We start from the raw sequence: 15,972 nt of genomic DNA, 5'->3' as shown, positions 1-15,972 counted from the left end.
TTGACTGCACTCCCCACCCCTCTGCTAGTCAGGAAGCAGACATTAGAGGGGCTGGACTTGAGATGCTGAAGGGAGAATTGAGGGGGGCCGAGAGCATCTGTTCGTCTAGGGAACACAGCTCCTAGAATCTAAGCTACCATCATCTCACTCTTCATTTTGCAGTTGAGTCTATACCTTTTACAGACATTAAAAACTAGTGTCTTCATGCTTTTAAAGGTGGGAGGGATGCATTAGTTCCCCAAGTTAGGAAATGAGCGCTCAACACTCAGAATAACAGAGATTTCCAACGACTTCAAGATGACCATTTCTATATTATCTTTAACTTACAGACGGGTATGCTTTCTCTCAAGATGAAAATGGAATCGTCTCACAGTCTGAAGTGATTAGAGCGTATGATACCACAAAGCAGAGACCCGATGAGTGGTGACGGGGGGAGGGATGAGAGGCCAGCTCTGACACATCTCGAAGGGGAGCTCCCAGGTCTTCACCAGAATCTGCTGACCAATTCCAGCCTGGTCCAAGGAGGGGAAATGGATCTGAACTCATCTCATTGACTGACATTCAGATTCATGTATATTATAGACATAAGCACTGTGCAACTACACTGTAACACCATCTCTTTCAGATTTTCTGAAGTATTTACTAAGTCTTTGTAAACAGAAATGGAAAATGACCTTGTATCTTGCCAGAGTGTTTTCTTAAACTGAGAATAGGTCAGCATTCTTATGCTGTTACTCTGGGGCTGCCACTAACTATCAGTGTCTTGGATATACCACAAAGCGACCGACCTTTACAAATCTCTAAAATGGTAGTAAGTTAAAGGGACTCCTTGATATCCATTTTAGATTTCAGAATATGCTGAGAAAAACCAGCCTTCTTAAGGAAGCAACTCACTGAGCAAAATTTCTAAACAAGACATTAATAATAATGTGTTTGTGTCAAAAATTGTCACTATAAATGTTTGCCAAAGAAGTTTAATAAATGTCTTTGTCATTCAGTAGTCATTTGCCCAGAAATTTAAGAGAAGGTTTACCTCTAGTTCTGCTGTAAGATCTGCATGCCTGACTTTACAAATTAAGAGTGATTTGCAAAAACGAGTATTTCAAGGCATTTGCTACTAAAATCTGTGATGTTGCACCTTTCGCCTTACAAATGCTTCTTTCTCGTTCGTCTTGTCTTATTTGTTCAAGTCGCAGTGCACACGTGGTATGTGACTGTCTTTATGATACTGATTTTTAAAACTGTATTTATGTCTCCATCCTTTCTAATGAGGTTTCATTGTCATTTAGATTTTTCTAACAACCTGGCTTCTGCTGTAGACTGATGTCATTTTGTCTTCGAGTTTTCTCTTTTAAGAAAAATACGCTTACATATTTATGTGAGATTCCCAATGCTTCTGTCCAGGTGTTTGGAATACCATGTTGGATAAATGCATGGGCCTTTGTAATGTCCGTAGACTCAGCTTGTGTCCTGTGTTTTGGTTTTCCCTATTACTGCCCACTCGAGATGCCTGCTGTCCTCAATGGCACGCCCAGTGTTATGGTGACTGCCCCGTACATAAGACTGAGAATGACTTCACAGTTCACTAGTCAAGCAGCTCCCAAAATTAGTCACACACTGCTAATTGGGACAAATAAGTAGTACCTTTTACCCATTTTAAACCCATCTATTGTCCTCAAGCCTATAACTTTACAAAGAAAAGTAGATTTTTGTTAATATGCTTTAAAATGTGTGTTCAGCTTAATTATTTTCAGCATTTCCAAGACATCTGAAAAGGCCTATTTTGCCACCAACAATCAATGGTGAAGGGGCTGTTTAAAAACCACAACCAGTTTTCTACACTATTTTTAACATAATGCTTTCATGTGGAAATAAAAAGAATTCTAGCTTTCAGATACACCTCAGAGATTGAAGCAAACTTTTTGCCTTGTATTCAAAAGCCTGTTTGCCTTTAAGTGGACTTACCAGCAAAATTGGTACAACTTCCTCTTAAAAAAAAATAAGTCGACTACAAGTGAGAAGACAGGAGATTTTCAAATCACTCCTTGAGTTTAATAATTCCCATCTTTTTCGTCCTTTTTCTCAATCTAGATTTAAAATTCAGCTATATATTATTTCCTTCTCTGTATTTTTAGCTATTTAGTTACCTGTATGCCTCCCACATTTTCTACACAAAAGAGAGGTTATAACATACATAATTTGAACTTAAAGGGGACAAGGAGTTGACATACTTCACTCCCCAGACCCTTCCCATTTGGGGATCAGATTAAGAAAATCATAAATTCAAACATCTAACAAGACCACAGGCGTAAGGGTCTAAGATCATGTTCAAAATTCAGATTTCACAGTCTTTGTCTACTGAATGACTCTTCGGAGCAGCTTTTCTGGGCCTCCATGATGAGAGTTGAGGTCAAACCACAAAAAATGAAAAACAAAAATCAAGTACAACGAATAAGGATTTTTTAAAAAGAAGCAGAATGAGGTACATCCCCCTGGAGGAACACTTCATAGCAGTTCCAGAAAAGGGCTGCTTCCATTTCCCCTCACCTCATAGGTGACATCCTTCCCCAAAACTTTAATATCAAAATGTGATGAGTGTCATAGAACTGAATTTTATGACTTAAAGGAAACGCTTTATTTTTATCCTGAAACATGGGTCGTTTCTGTGGAGCCCTTCAACATGAGTGCAAGACTCATGGTTAATCATGTGGAAGATCGTGATCTGAAACATGACTAATTTATGCCTTTTGGTCCCATGGATCTATTTTTGGATTATCAACATTAAGTCAGTCTCTTAGCTTCTTGGGTGGGAGTTGGGAGGAGGCAGCACGGAGTGACCACCTTGGTACAACTTAAAAGATAACATTGCAATTGCAGTGACTTTGTAGTGTTAATTAGAGAAAAGCCCTCTGATTCTTTAACCTTGGGTGGGGGAAGTAACAGAGTTTTACCAGGATTAAAATAAACAGTTAAGGTGACTTTTCACATGTATTTTCTGAAATAAGGGACACTCTTCGATTGAAAAGTCCCTTGTTGGAACTCCGGCAAATGCTAACACCGTTGCTTTACAGTGTTTACAATTCGGAAAATACTACTTACTGCAGAAAATCCTCATTCATTTCCCCCTGAAAAGCTAGAGGTTGCTTCTTTAGTGTTAACTAGTACACAGTGATATTGAGCATGAACTTTCTAAATGTTTTACATACTCATATAAAAATATATTGGTATCTCCCACCCAGAAAGATGCTATATGGTAGAAATTATTAGCAGGAAAATGGTGTCTCTCAGGAATGTAGTAAATTTTAAATGACATATGTGCTGCCTACCCTCCCACACGCCACTCTGTCTGACGTGAGCCTGCTTCAGCAACGTGGCAAAGTTAATTGAAAGCTTTTTCTAATGAAGTCAGGTGAACGTGTATTCTATTCAGTCTTAGCCATTTCCATGAATTGTATGGTCATTGAATGGACTCAGCGATTCCTCTTAATTTCCAGGGGAAAAAATGAATTCAAGAAATCAACACTTATTCTGGTCATAACATTTTATATTTTAGTTTTGCAATTCTGCATTCTAAATATCCCGTATGAAAGTCACGTGATAGTTCTGCATTTTGTGCACGGTACAGCACTTGTAATCTGTCATTTAAATATTCTTTCAGGAAACGAATGCCATTCTGAAAGTGCTAGATTGCATATTCACAATTTTTTATTTCTAAAAATGTCATCGTTATTACAAAGCTAAATAATCATTGGTGTTTATTTTTGTGCAGTTTGCCCTTTGATGTTCCCTAGTTCTAAAACTTATATTACCAAATAAGTCTATAATTATGTACAAAATTCATTGAGAAAATTCCCACCCTATTCACATCATATGAACCAGACCTATGGAATTCTTTTTTGTAAATTATTTAATGTAACACCATGCAGTTCGGTGCCTAATAAATGCTTTTTAATGATCAGCATTTCTATAATGCCTCTTAAAGAGACCATAGTCTGATTTTTCTCACGTTAAAATAATTGAAGTCACTTGTGAAACTGTTTTACTTTGCTGCATTTTAATTAGCCTTCAACAGCTATTAAAATGGAATGTAAGTTAAATTTTGAAGGAAAGGAAATAAATGTTTTCCATTTTTCGTCTTGATTTATTTTCTATATGAGAGCAGCTGTGTTTTTGATAGGTTTATGGTTTGCATGAATTAATATGTAAAGTGGCCTAGGCCAGTGCATGGCTATTGCTGTAAATCTTGATGTTTTTTTCTGCCTTATAAAAGTCTCTCATGGCCTACCTGGAATTTCATATTCAGTGGACAAATTAATTGGTCCTCCACACAACTTTTTTTTAATAAGTAAATTATTTTACAAACAAATTTGAACTAATTTAATTGAGACTTTTGTATAGCTTGCCTCTAAGAACTTTTCTTAATAAAGCTCACAAAACTTCTCAGCAAATAAATCTCCCTTAAGTAGGAAAAAAAAAAAAGCTAGATTTCGTACTTGCTTACTTTGAATTAACAGCAACTTTCCATAGGTAAATCTGCTCTTGCAAAGATGTGAGCAGAATATTTAAAAGTATATATTTTTATGTTTCATGGTCCTAGACTAGAAGCCATAAATGCAGTAAATACTGTTTGTTGTTTGTCTTACTACTTCAAGCTTCATTTTTCACATTTTCAAGTTTATTAGGTTAAAAAAAGCAGCCTTGGAAGGCAGCTACTATGGAAAATTGCAGTTTGCATTAAAGATAAAATAGTATTTTCAACTCCATGAAAAACCATTCCTGCTGAAACTGCTGTAGAAATTGTGAAGCTGCATGAGTGGAGAGTATTGAATCTGTGATTATAGTAGTTTTCTCAGGTGTGTTTATCTCGGTGTTCAATGCACTGTTTTATAAATAGTTATTAAAGTCGAGTAATATTCAATTCTATGCAGTGTTATGTGTCATTGGCCTTTTGTGAATGTGCATGTTTTAAACGGCAAATTTTAAACATTTTGTTCTCTGATTGTTGTTAAAAATGAAATAAACTTTACCATTACATAAAGAAAATTGTTCAAGATTTAATTGCTAGTTTTAGAAACTATATTGCTTTATAAAACCCTCAAATCTGCTCTAACTATAGTCTGAGAAGGCGTATCTGTTTAATAACAATATTAACGTTTTGTTTACAACCCCAGTGATATACAGAATATCCCTGCATTGTAATCCCATTCAACCCAACATAAAGTGGGGTATATTAGCTCTAGTTTTGTATGAGCTGGTAGTGTTGATAATTAAGTATCAAAAAAACAATTTTTAAAATAAAATTTTATTTTAATTTTGATTCTTCAGTCAGAAAAGCCTCCCAGGATTGTCCTCATTACAGATTTAAATCGGCCTCTAAGTCAACAGCTAATTCACGGCTCCTTCCTTTCACATAGCATGAATGTCTTCAGTTTTCTAAACCCACCGAAATTTTTTAAGTATATGAGAAAGTGGCCGCATTTAGCTAATAAAATTTGAAGGAAGTAAAACCAGAAGATACTAAAATTGCCACGTGAGACAAAAATACAGGAAACATTGGAAACGTGGACAAGAGCTTAATCAAAAATAACCATTGTTTGGTAAAAGGAACTGAAATGCAATTTGGAAAACTGTTAGAACAGGATTAGTTCACAGGCAAGCGCTGGGCAAGCAATGTGAGCAGCCTCTGGTTTCATAAGAGCGAGGGGCAGTGTGTGCTTTGCTGTCTGGGGCCCGACTTCCTTTCCCACCGCCTTTCCAAGGGCAACGATTGAGTGTGGGTCCCCCCCCCCATGCAAAACCACAGCAAAACAGTGTTCAGAAAAGTTACCTGTGAATTATGTCAAATATTTTCACATTCAACTCCATCCCCCTTAAAATAAGCACTGTCATCTAATACCACCATAAGGAAACAGCAAACTTGAAATACATTCCCATAAATTCAATGCGTCATCCCCATTTAAAGTTTGTTTTTATGTGCTTATGGCATCTCAGACCTAAACCTTCCATTTCAGTAATACAGAGCCACTCATTTTAGTGAAGAAAGATCTTCCGAACCTGGATCATTTCACTAAAAAGCTAATAAAAATTGTTGGAAAATGAAATCTTTTTTACTGTTCAGTCTTTATTTCAAGTACAAACTATATAACCAGCAATTCAAATAAAAAATTCTCTGTCCGAATAATTTCATTAATAACTGTTTAATTGCAATTTTGAAAGTGTTATACATAAAAATATGGGACAGTTTGTTCCCTTAATAGTTAAGTAAGTAAATCCTTATTTTTCCTGAACATATCCTAAATAAGCTTTTTAGGTTATGCACAGGTAAACTGATCTGGACCCAGTGAAATGTATCATACTCCTAATTGTGATTGTATATATTTTCAGGAAACTTTTTGGTTATCTGGTTTTAGAGAGAAAATTTCCTATAGATTTAAGACAATCTGGCAAATTCTCCACCATGAGGAATAGCTAAGAATAACATCAATGAAAAAGAAACAGGTGGGAGAATAAGAGGGAACACCTATGCATTTGGACAACTAAAAATACAATGTGTTGGGTTTGGAGTGAATAACCATTTTAAAGCAAATTTATTAAATACATTTTTCTAAAGCAGATGATAAAATAAATCCACAGGCCATGAGTGCAGGGTGGGAGGGTGCTCTGTCGCAGTTAATAAGGAGAAGTTGGCCAGGTATCAAAGGAGCCCATGGATTACCAGGGACTAATTCTATCCAACCGTCGGGCCATTTTCTCTGTCCCCTGCACTCCAATCAGCGTTGGATCTGCCCTCCCACAGAACTCAGTCCTGCATTTATATGCTGGGATATTTCATCTGCTTTCTACTGTGTATCGTGGACTTACTACACAGCTCCCTACCCTCTAGATTGCAAGTGATTTGAGAGTGCTTCTGACTTCTGATTCGTCAAGACAACCCTCAGCAATAGGGTACCATCAACATCTTCATTTCACAAATGAGAAAACTGAGACACAGTGATGTAAAGTCAGTTGCCCAAAGTCACTCAGCTTATGGGAAACAGACCCAGGAAACTAACCCAGACACTCTGACTCCAAAATCCATCTAAATCACCCTCTGCTCTCTCAAGTGTCTCAGGTATAAAGGGAGAAATGTTTGTCCTCTAGTGTTTCTACTTGTGCTCTGTATTAGTCTATGTCCTTATAATGTAGCACCAATCCTATTGATGGTTACAATCCCCTCTATCTGCAGGGTATGTACCATATTACAGTCAATCACTCCTCCCCAAATAGATTTTCTGAAAAGTAGGTTGGATAATTTTTTCCTGAGAAAATTAGGCCTTCTAGGTACATGCCATAAAGTTAATGTAGAGTTTCAAAGCAGACTGCCTGGGTTCAGATCCTGGCTCTGTTATTGTTGACCTTGGGCACCGTGTTCAACCTTTCTGCTTTGCTTTCTTTAGCTGCAAAATAGGTGTGATAATAGTCCCGACTTATGGTTTGTGACGATTAAGCGATACACGTCATACAGCACACACATGGTTCTTAATAAATGTTACCCATTATTTGCATAACTACTTTTCAAAATATGGAACTTCTGTTTTTCAGAGATCCTACAATGCATGGGACAGTCCACCCAACAAAGATTTGACGTCCAGGGGGCATGACTTTGAAATGTCCCTCCATTCCTTTCGGTGGAAAAACCGAATCCCATCGTACTGAAAGAGTGTTTTCCCCACTGCCTTAACATACACTGAATTTTCCAGATATGAAACAACTGTGCAAATCAAAAGAAGACCAAACTTTGCTTCATTTGGAAAAAACATCACATTAACAGCAGAGCGCCTCTGGGGTGTGAGTTGCCAGTGTAGCTAAACCTGTTCCCTTGCTGTTTGAATATGGTTATGCATACAGCTCCAGGACTGACTAGCTGCGGGACCTTGGGCTAGTTACTACACTCCTGCATGCCTCGGTTTCCAAATCTATAAAAATAGGAATTATAATACCTCCCTGTTGCATTGCTTACAGATAAAATGAGTTAGTACATGTAAATATTTAGAATAGTGTTTGGGTCATAAAAGCCCAGTAAAGATTAACTTTAAAATATCAAAGGAGCAGAATGTAACAAACATAAATAAAGCCAGCCTAATAACACAGGAGTGAGTTCCAGAACTTCTCACAAATGTTTATCCTTTCACATTCAGCCTTTACTCCCTCCCTCCCTCCTTCCCTCCTTCCTCCCTCCCTCCCTCCCGCTCTCCCTTCCTGCCTTCCCTTTATTCCTGGATTATTGGGGCTATCCTGGGATACCTGGAAGTCAGGCCACTGTTAATTGAAAGCAGGGGACTAGAAGTCAGAGCTCCTCTGCCATCAGAGTGGGCAAAGGCATAGTATCTTCCAACTTGTTTCCTCAACTAGAAAGCAAAGGGCAAGGCCAGATGACTTTCCCTAGGTCAGACTTCCACCTCTAAGTAGCTGTATTTGACAAGAGCTGTTGAGGATGTCATATGATAGTATGAATTCATATAAACCTGGGTTTTCAAAGGATATCCGTAAGGGACAGGAGGCAACAAAACTGAAGGAGATGAGCCAGGTCGGGGAGACCGGGCAGGAGGCTGGCAAAAGGCAACTGTCCTCTCTGAAAAGGACCTCCTGACCCCCTGCCAGAGCAGGACCCTTGGTGCCGCACCTTTTCCTGCCACGAGAAGCCAAAACTCAGATTCTTATGAGAAATGTCCCAAGTTTTAAATCTATGCAAATAACACATCCGAGGGCTGAAGCCCACAGGCTGATACCTCCATAAAAATTCACTTCCTTGGCTGCTTTCAGGAGTCCCGCTGCAGAAAATAGCTTTCTAACGTAATTCAAAATCAGTGTAGGATTTTTTTCATTTCAAGTTACGAAGTGTTAGGCAAAGACATTTCCTTTTATTGAATAGCAAAGAGTATCATTAAGACGATAAAATGAAGCACTTTGATCTAAACTTTCAAAGAGATTTCACGAAAACATAAAAGATTTTATTTATTCTAATCCAGCAGGATATATGCCCAAATATTTAGTCATCAGACATGGAATTCAGTGGCACGTAAGATACATAATATCAGATGATTATAGCCAAAGCTGGACTTTGAACTCCACACTTATTATTAACATAAAAAATTACAGTGCGACTACTAATTAGTACCGTCAATGTGGTAAATACATTAAATTACAAATCTTTACATTTGTACATAAGTCATTTTACAAATAAATGTTTTAAGAACCAACTGTCCAACTTTCATTTAAAAACTAAATGTTGCTGAACAAAAAGTCTGCAATAAATACTCCCTCGGGTGGGTGGGGGAAATGCTTTTACAAAAGATCTCTGTTACAATGAATATCTAAGTAAATATGTAAAATGTTAAACTTCTCACGTGGTTATTGAAATCTTGTATTCTCAAGACGCTCTTATATTTTAAACAAAATTTAGCTATTAATTTAAAAGGTAACTGTTCCCATGATGCTAATACTATTCACAGTTAAGTTGCTCCCCAAATTATAAATAGGTTGTTCACTGTCCCCTCAGTTTACTTAGCAATTAATTTTTAAGTGAACCTTCAATAATTACAATCAGGTATATTTCTTGGTTTATTTATATATATATTTGTATTATCACTCACTACACAACTTATAATGAAAAAAGAACAACGTAGGCCTTTTCTAAGCAGGATAGCTGAGTTGTCCAATAAAACATCTTCAGCCAATTTGTAACTTTAAAGTCGGACTGCTGCCTATTTTGAATAAAAGTAACATAAATTGAAATGTAATAGTCACCATGTTTTCAAAGACAGAAAGCGATTCTCTAACAGCCATTCTGCGACTGGAGCCAGGAACCTCAAGATTAGAAGGTGCTGTATTTTCCTTGCGCTTTTCTCCATGACATTGCTGGGTTCAAGGGAAATTTCCTCAGAAATCCTGGTGGCCGTGGCAGCAGCGTCCGTGGGTCTGCCGTTGCACTACGCGGTGGATCTGTAGCCATGCATGGCCTGTCAACTGGAACTGAAGTCTGGACAGCTCTTCCCAGGCAGTGGTGGTTCCTGCTGGAGTGGGTAAGCAAAGTACTGGGGTGACACCAGGAAACCGGACGGTTGGGTCAGGTGGATTGGGTGGCCTGTGGTATAAGGCGGGGGTGGTGAGGGCACCAGGCAGCCTGGCTCTGCCCTGGCAAAGGAGAACCTTCGGATGGAGCCCCCTGTGGAGCTGGAGCTGGTGGCTGTGCTGGACTGCCTGGAAGGTGCCCTGAGGTTCGTGGAGGTCAGGATCATGGGAAGGGTCTCCGTCTGATAGGTGCGGAGCGAGAAGCGGATTGGCTGCTGCGAGGGCTCCTTGGGTCTCAAGCAGGTGCAGCAATAAACAGCCACTAAAGAGCCCAGAACGATGAAGGCGATGAAGATGGAGCCAACGATCAGGAAGGGAACGTACACAGGCTCTAAAAGGCAAAAACAGGCACAGATGCTGGGACTAGAGTCTCCCAAACTCTGGGCTGCTTGGGGGTGGGAGGTGGGAGGTCCACATCACCACCCTTGTCAGCCCAGCTTCTCAGAGCCTGTGACTGGCAACGTCTGAAGTGCAAACTGTGATGATGGAATATTCTTGTTCCTAGCAGGGAGGAAGCAAACTGATACTGTAGACTCTGTTAGCAATTAGCCATCACACTGCACATCTGGAAGTCGGAACAGACTCTATCCTCCTGTTCACGCACTGGAGAGAGGGAAAGGATGAGTTTGGGGGGTTACTATAACACTGGTTTTCAATCTGGGTTTTAGTAGTTTTATCACGGTGGGGCTCTTAAGGGCTCTAAGGCTGAAAATCCTATCCAAGAATCTCCAATCTAAGCAAAGAGAGCTGGGCCTGTGAAATGAAACCCCCGGGAATGTACAAGACTACAGAAAGCACAGGATAAAGAAATCCAGAGTGGGCCCCAATTAACTGTGTCTCCTACTGCATCACAAGTTGTCACCTCTGGATACTTCTTTCCAGAAACAATTTGGGATGCCTCCTCCAGCTGCCATGCTTCTGCCTCCCGATTCCCACCCCAATTCTGGGAAGGTCAGGCCGAACCTTGGATAGATCGTGATGCAGTTCTTGGTGTTAGTGGCCCAGACTTTCCGGGAGAGCACCCGTCAGAGTTAACCCCAGTTTCCTTCTCTACATAAGGCAGACATAAAATTTCCTACCCCGGAGGCACCCCCGGGGCCATCCTCCAGGTGTGTCCCCTGCCTGATAGAGCCACACTTGGATGCAAACCTCTGGCTTAGAGGTAGATGACAGCAAGCCTGCACTGACAGGCCCTACTGTGTGCCTGGCTCTTTCGTATTTATTGTCGGATTCACGGAGACCCGGTGAGGTGGGCGTGATACTCTCTGTTTTCCAGATGTGGAAGCACATTGGAGAGTTGTTGACTTTCCCAAAGACACCCAGGCAATGAGCGACAGGTAACTATCCACCCCGAGATCTGTGGGCTCCTGGGTGTAAGCTCACCCACTCTGCCCCATTTCCCAGCGCCCTGTGGAAGGCAAGTCTAAAGTGACGAACTACTTACTCAGCACCTTGCTAAGCATTCATGCACTCCTTTAATGCGCAACCTAACTCCTCTGAGAGCTATATGCCCATTTTAGAGTTGAGAAGAGGCCCAGAGAAGTTATGTAACTTGCCCAAGGTTACAAGCTGGCGAGCAAGAGAGCCACGGGTCCTGAGACTTCCTCAGATCCCACCCAGCCTTGGTGAGAGAGGAGACTGCCTCATCTGCTGCAGAGCTCGCCCGAGGAGGCCGGGATGGAGTCCCTGCTGGAGGCCGGGCACTCACGATTGCTCTGCAGAGAGCAACCGGGCCCCCCAGGGTGAGTGGAGTAAAGCCACGGAAAGAGTTTGTATTTTCCTAACAGGCCAGGCCGGCCTAGAGTTCTCTCCTTTCCACTGAACATCTTTTTCCCAGAAGCCTCTTCCCCAATCCTGCAGATTGGTATTTTGCCCTCCAAAGTTAAATTCCTTGGAAGTCTAATGGGGTTCTAAGGAAGGGCAGGCCCCCCTTTCCTCTGGGTTGTCAGTCTCAGGGGGACGGGGGCTCCAGCGCCATCAATTACCTCTCCAGCCTCTCCCCGTCTTTCCCAGGGACCGTCTTTTGCCGGCCTCAGACCTCCGCTCCGGAGTTCTGGGGTGTCGCGGCCCTTAGCTCCGCCCGCTCCTCCGGTTTCCCGGCCATAAAACCATTGCCTGTAGCTCTAAAGGGTTGCCCTGAAGTTCCGATTCAGGTGGAAAACTTTTTTCTTTTTTTTTTTTTAAGGTGTAAAATCCCTCTGCTGGGATCGTGATTTATTCCGCTCTGAAGTTAGTGGAAATTTGACCCGCGTTTTCCGATGTGAGAATAGGGGGCGGGGAAACCCCTGCGACCCCGGTTTCTAAATCTCCAGCTGGAGGACCTGGGCATTTCTGAAAAGCGTGACAATAGGGGGTGGGCCGGAGAGGGTAATTCGATGCAGAGAAATGAAAGGAAGTCGGGAGAATAGGGCAGCGGCTTAGAAACGCTACCAAAAGGCCACCAAAAAAAAGAGTGTCTGAAGTTCCTTACGCCCGTGAGGCTACAGATAAGCGCGCCCCAAGAGTTGCGTTCCCTGCGCCATGGCCACTTCTCAAAGCTCCCGGAGCGCCCAGGGCGCGCGCTGAGGCACCCTCACCGTCCTTTAAAACCCAAGTCCAGCCTTGCGCTGCCCCTACAGCCCTTGTCTGCAATGTCGCGAGCGCCCGAGGCTCCCGCTCTCTTCCCCGGGGTCACCGGATGCAAGCTCCGCGGTCCTCACTGTCCCTTGAAATTTTTCTCTTGGGCAGACCCGCGGAAACCGCTTGTGGCGGGAATCGGGACTGCAAAGGAATAGGGCCCGACCTGAAACGCGACCACCCACTCCTCCCTTGATCCTCCCACCTCTAGCCTCCCCTTTGCTCAGACCCGGGAAAGCCTGGCGCGCCTGTCCGCGCGCACACCGGCCGGCACACACGGCAGCCCGGGCGGCCGGGCGGGGTCTGCCCCCCGTGGGCCCGCACTCACGCGCCGTGATGCCGGGGTGCTCCAGCTCGCCGCGGTCATTGGTGCAGCCGCCCTGCTCCAGCCTGGCGTCGGCCGCGGCGCAGCAGTAGCGCAGCGCGCACGATCCGCAGCAGATGGTGGCGTCCAGCGTGTCGAAATCCTCCGGGCACTGGAAGCCCTCGTGGTAGTTGCCCTGCACGTCCACCCAGCCGTGGCAGTACTCTCCGGACTGCTGGGCGTCCGCCGGACCGCCGCGCAGCCAGCCCAAGAGGAGACAGAGCGCCAGCAGCGCCCCCATCGCCGCGGACGCGCTGGGCGGCCGAGAGGGGCACGCGGCTGGAGAGCGAAGGGCTGAGCCGGGGCTCCGGGCGCCCCGCGGTTCCGCCTCCCCCCGGGGCGCGGCCTGGGCAGCTGCCCCGGCGGCCAAGGCCACTCCCGCGAGGTTTAGCGGGGGCCAGAGAGAAGGAAGGGGCTGCACGGCGGGCTCCACAGGCCGGGGGTCGGCATGGTGCGCGGGGGCGAGTGGGCAAGGGCCGGCGGAAGGCGCCGGCCGAGGCTGAGGCTGGGGCTGCTGCAGCGGCCCTTTGCCCGGCTCATAACGCTCCCGGCGCGAGGGGCGCGCCCAGCCCTCGGCCACCTACCGCCCCACTCCTCAAAGGAGCCATCGCGCCCGGGTCTGGCAACTCCCGGGCCGCGCAGTACCCCGACTTGCGTCCGTTGCCGGGTCCAGAGCGGAGCCCGAAGGCAGGAGGATGGGAGATGCCCTCGTGCGGAGCCCCGGGACAGGCGGCCCCCCCTGCCCCCCGCCCCTGTCTGTCACGGGAGCTGGAGTCCGCCTGGCCGCGGCCAAGTACAAACGGCCTCCCGGTTGCTGACAGCTCTGCCTCCACGGCGTCCTTTAAAAAGGAAGAGGGAGGGGGAGAGAGCGAGGGTTAAGAAAGAGTCCGCCTCCGGGGCGCGCCGCCGGGGCTAATCACAGCGGGCGCGGCGCGACCGCCGGTCCTGTGCGCCCTCTGGTTCGCGCGCCCCCCTCCGCCTTTCCGGGCCACCCCCGCCCAGCACGCTCCCCCAGGACTCTACCCTAAACCTGGGGCATCAGGCCCTCTCCACGCACACCTTCCAGCTCTCGCACAGCCCAGCAAACTCCGCAGAGGGCCAGGGCCGCCGGGTCTCTGCATCTATCCACGCGCGTTAGCGCGCGGGTGGAGACCAGGGCTTTGCTTTTTAGGGATGTAATCAAAAACGAACTCGGTAACTGGGGTTTGTAGAATCTTCTGTCGTCTGTTGCACAGATCTGGCCTCGTTCCTGGGACACCTGTTCTGAGGGTTCTGGGCGGATAGCATACTTTCTAGGGCCCGCCCACATCTGCGCTGAGTTTTCCACCTAAGTTTCCACTTTTTCCAGAAGGGACGGCACATTTTCACAAATGTACACACACTCGCACTCTCCCCCGCCCCCCTAACCCGAACGCCACCGGGCGAAGAATCGCCGGTCACCTCCGCCTGCCGAGGGCAGCTCGCAAAACCTCAAAGAGCACGACTTCTCCATTCGCGCCCGCAAAAGAAATAAAAGAACAAAATTAATGATAATTGAGCAGATCTGAACTTCTGTTCGGGCAAAGAAACACATTTATTTAAATGATGTGTCCCCCGTGTGCTATTTTCAGGGGCACTGCTCCTTTGGCGGCGTAAGTGCCTTATGAAACTGGCGTTATGTGAAACCTGGGCTCAACTCAAGAATTTATTTTTACGGCATCCTGAACTTCCTGTCATCGTTTATTCGTACGTGTGAATATGTCCCGCGTATCTCCACCTATTTGTCAAACACGCTGAATGCCCGTGTCACTGATTTAGCTGTTGGCAAGTTGAGTGAAAGAAGACAAAGTCTGCCGCGCACCAGCCATAAAAGTGTGTGGTCAAAAGCGTTCACCAAGCCCGCGGCTTCCCGAGGGTCCGAGTTCGTTCACAGAAGCATATTTCTTTTTCTTTTTTTAACTCTGAATGAAACGGTTTCTGTTTTAAAATGTATGCTCCAGGATATTCCAAGTAAATAATCACTTCTGATTTCTGATTTTAAATATTGGGATTAGCATTATTTATGAGAATGCAAAAATAATGCCCAACATTTCAGATGTTAAATAGCACTGTGTAAATATTTTATTGCTTCCTTAGATATTTCTTGGGACAATAATATGTTATTAAGTAAAACCAAATTAAGTTCAGACTTTTATCCACAATGAGACAGTTTTTCTTGACTTAAAGAACTTAAGCATATGGGAAATTGTTTTTGCAGAAATTTCTTAGGTACTCTGTTTTTTGGTACCAAAAAAAAAAAATCCTTGCCAGCCCTAAAAGTTGTTGGGTTTTTTTTAACATCTTTATTGGAGTATAATTGTTTTACAACGGTGTGTTAGTTTCTGCTTTATAACAAAGTGAATCAGCTATACATACACATATATCCCCATATCTCCTCCCTCTTGCGTCTCCCTCCCACCCTCCCCATCCCACCCCTCTAGGTGGTCACAAAGCACCATAAAGGGGGTTTTTTTGTGTGTTTTTCTTGTTTTTTTTTTTAAGGAGTGCTGTTTGGATTGTATAAACCCTGAGCAATTAAGGAGGAAAGTCATGCAGAGCCACAGAAACAATGAGATATAGTGATCGTAATAAGATGATAAAACTACAAAAACATGTTTACTGCTAATAACTTTCCCAGAACCACACCTCTTAATATTATTCTTGTTAAATTTAGAGGAATTCCATGACATCACAACTACCTAAAGTTCTACAGCAACCTCTGCTAGTCCCCCAAGGGTCAAGTTTCTCTCATTATCCAGCTGTTCTTTGATAGCATTAATATTTTAGGGAATGATTTGTTGGCACTTACCTCCCATTAATTACATTCTCTCTGCCACAGTGGGATTCTTTTCCTTAGGACACGA

At 44.0% G+C, this 15,972-nt stretch overlaps 2 protein-coding genes across 8 annotated transcripts in view; one reads left to right on the top strand and one right to left on the bottom strand.

Annotated features, from left to right (window-relative positions):
- The window catches only part of ATP8A1 (ATPase phospholipid transporting 8A1), a 242,128-nt gene extending 233,139 nt beyond the window's left edge, over nucleotides 1–8,989 (top strand). For 6 of the 7 annotated variants that reach the window (XM_019928247.3, XM_073805203.1, XM_019928246.3 and 3 more), the window contains one exon: nucleotides 330–5,043. In XM_019928247.3, coding sequence (XP_019783806.1) covers nucleotides 330–427 — 98 coding nt within the window. In that variant the 3' untranslated portion in view covers nucleotides 428–5,043. Of the gene's footprint in view, nucleotides 1–329; nucleotides 5,044–7,581 lie in introns of those variants that run through there. The other variant, XM_019928250.3, reaches the window with a different exon arrangement.
- On the bottom strand, nucleotides 8,990–13,831 carry SHISA3 (shisa family member 3). Its single transcript, XM_004320633.4, has 2 exons — nucleotides 13,055–13,831; nucleotides 8,990–10,441 (listed from the first exon to the last, which is right to left on the bottom strand). Exons 1-2 carry the CDS (start codon nucleotides 13,329–13,331, stop codon nucleotides 10,002–10,004), a joined length of 717 nt encoding a protein of 238 aa, XP_004320681.1. The 5' UTR covers nucleotides 13,332–13,831; the 3' UTR covers nucleotides 8,990–10,001.
- Nucleotides 13,832–15,972: the final 2,141 nt, after the last annotated feature.

The sequence above is a fragment of the Tursiops truncatus genome, chromosome 5 (assembly GCF_011762595.2).
Source record: "Tursiops truncatus isolate mTurTru1 chromosome 5, mTurTru1.mat.Y, whole genome shotgun sequence".
Classification (NCBI taxonomy): Eukaryota; Metazoa; Chordata; class Mammalia; order Artiodactyla; family Delphinidae; genus Tursiops; species Tursiops truncatus.
The sequence above is the reverse complement of the archived record's forward strand: the minus strand, read 5'-3'. Positions and strand labels throughout refer to the sequence as shown.

Bases quoted from the DNA above. Each gene is read 5' to 3' on its own strand.
- SHISA3 (XM_004320633.4), bottom strand. From the start codon at position 13,331: ATGGGGGCGCTGCTGGCGCTCTGTCTCCTCTTGGGCTGGCTGCGCGGC. The intron at 10,442-13,054 runs GTGAGTGCGGGC...TTTGCCTTTTAG, and splicing joins GCACCCCGGCATCACGGCGC to AGCCTGTGTACGTTCCCTTC.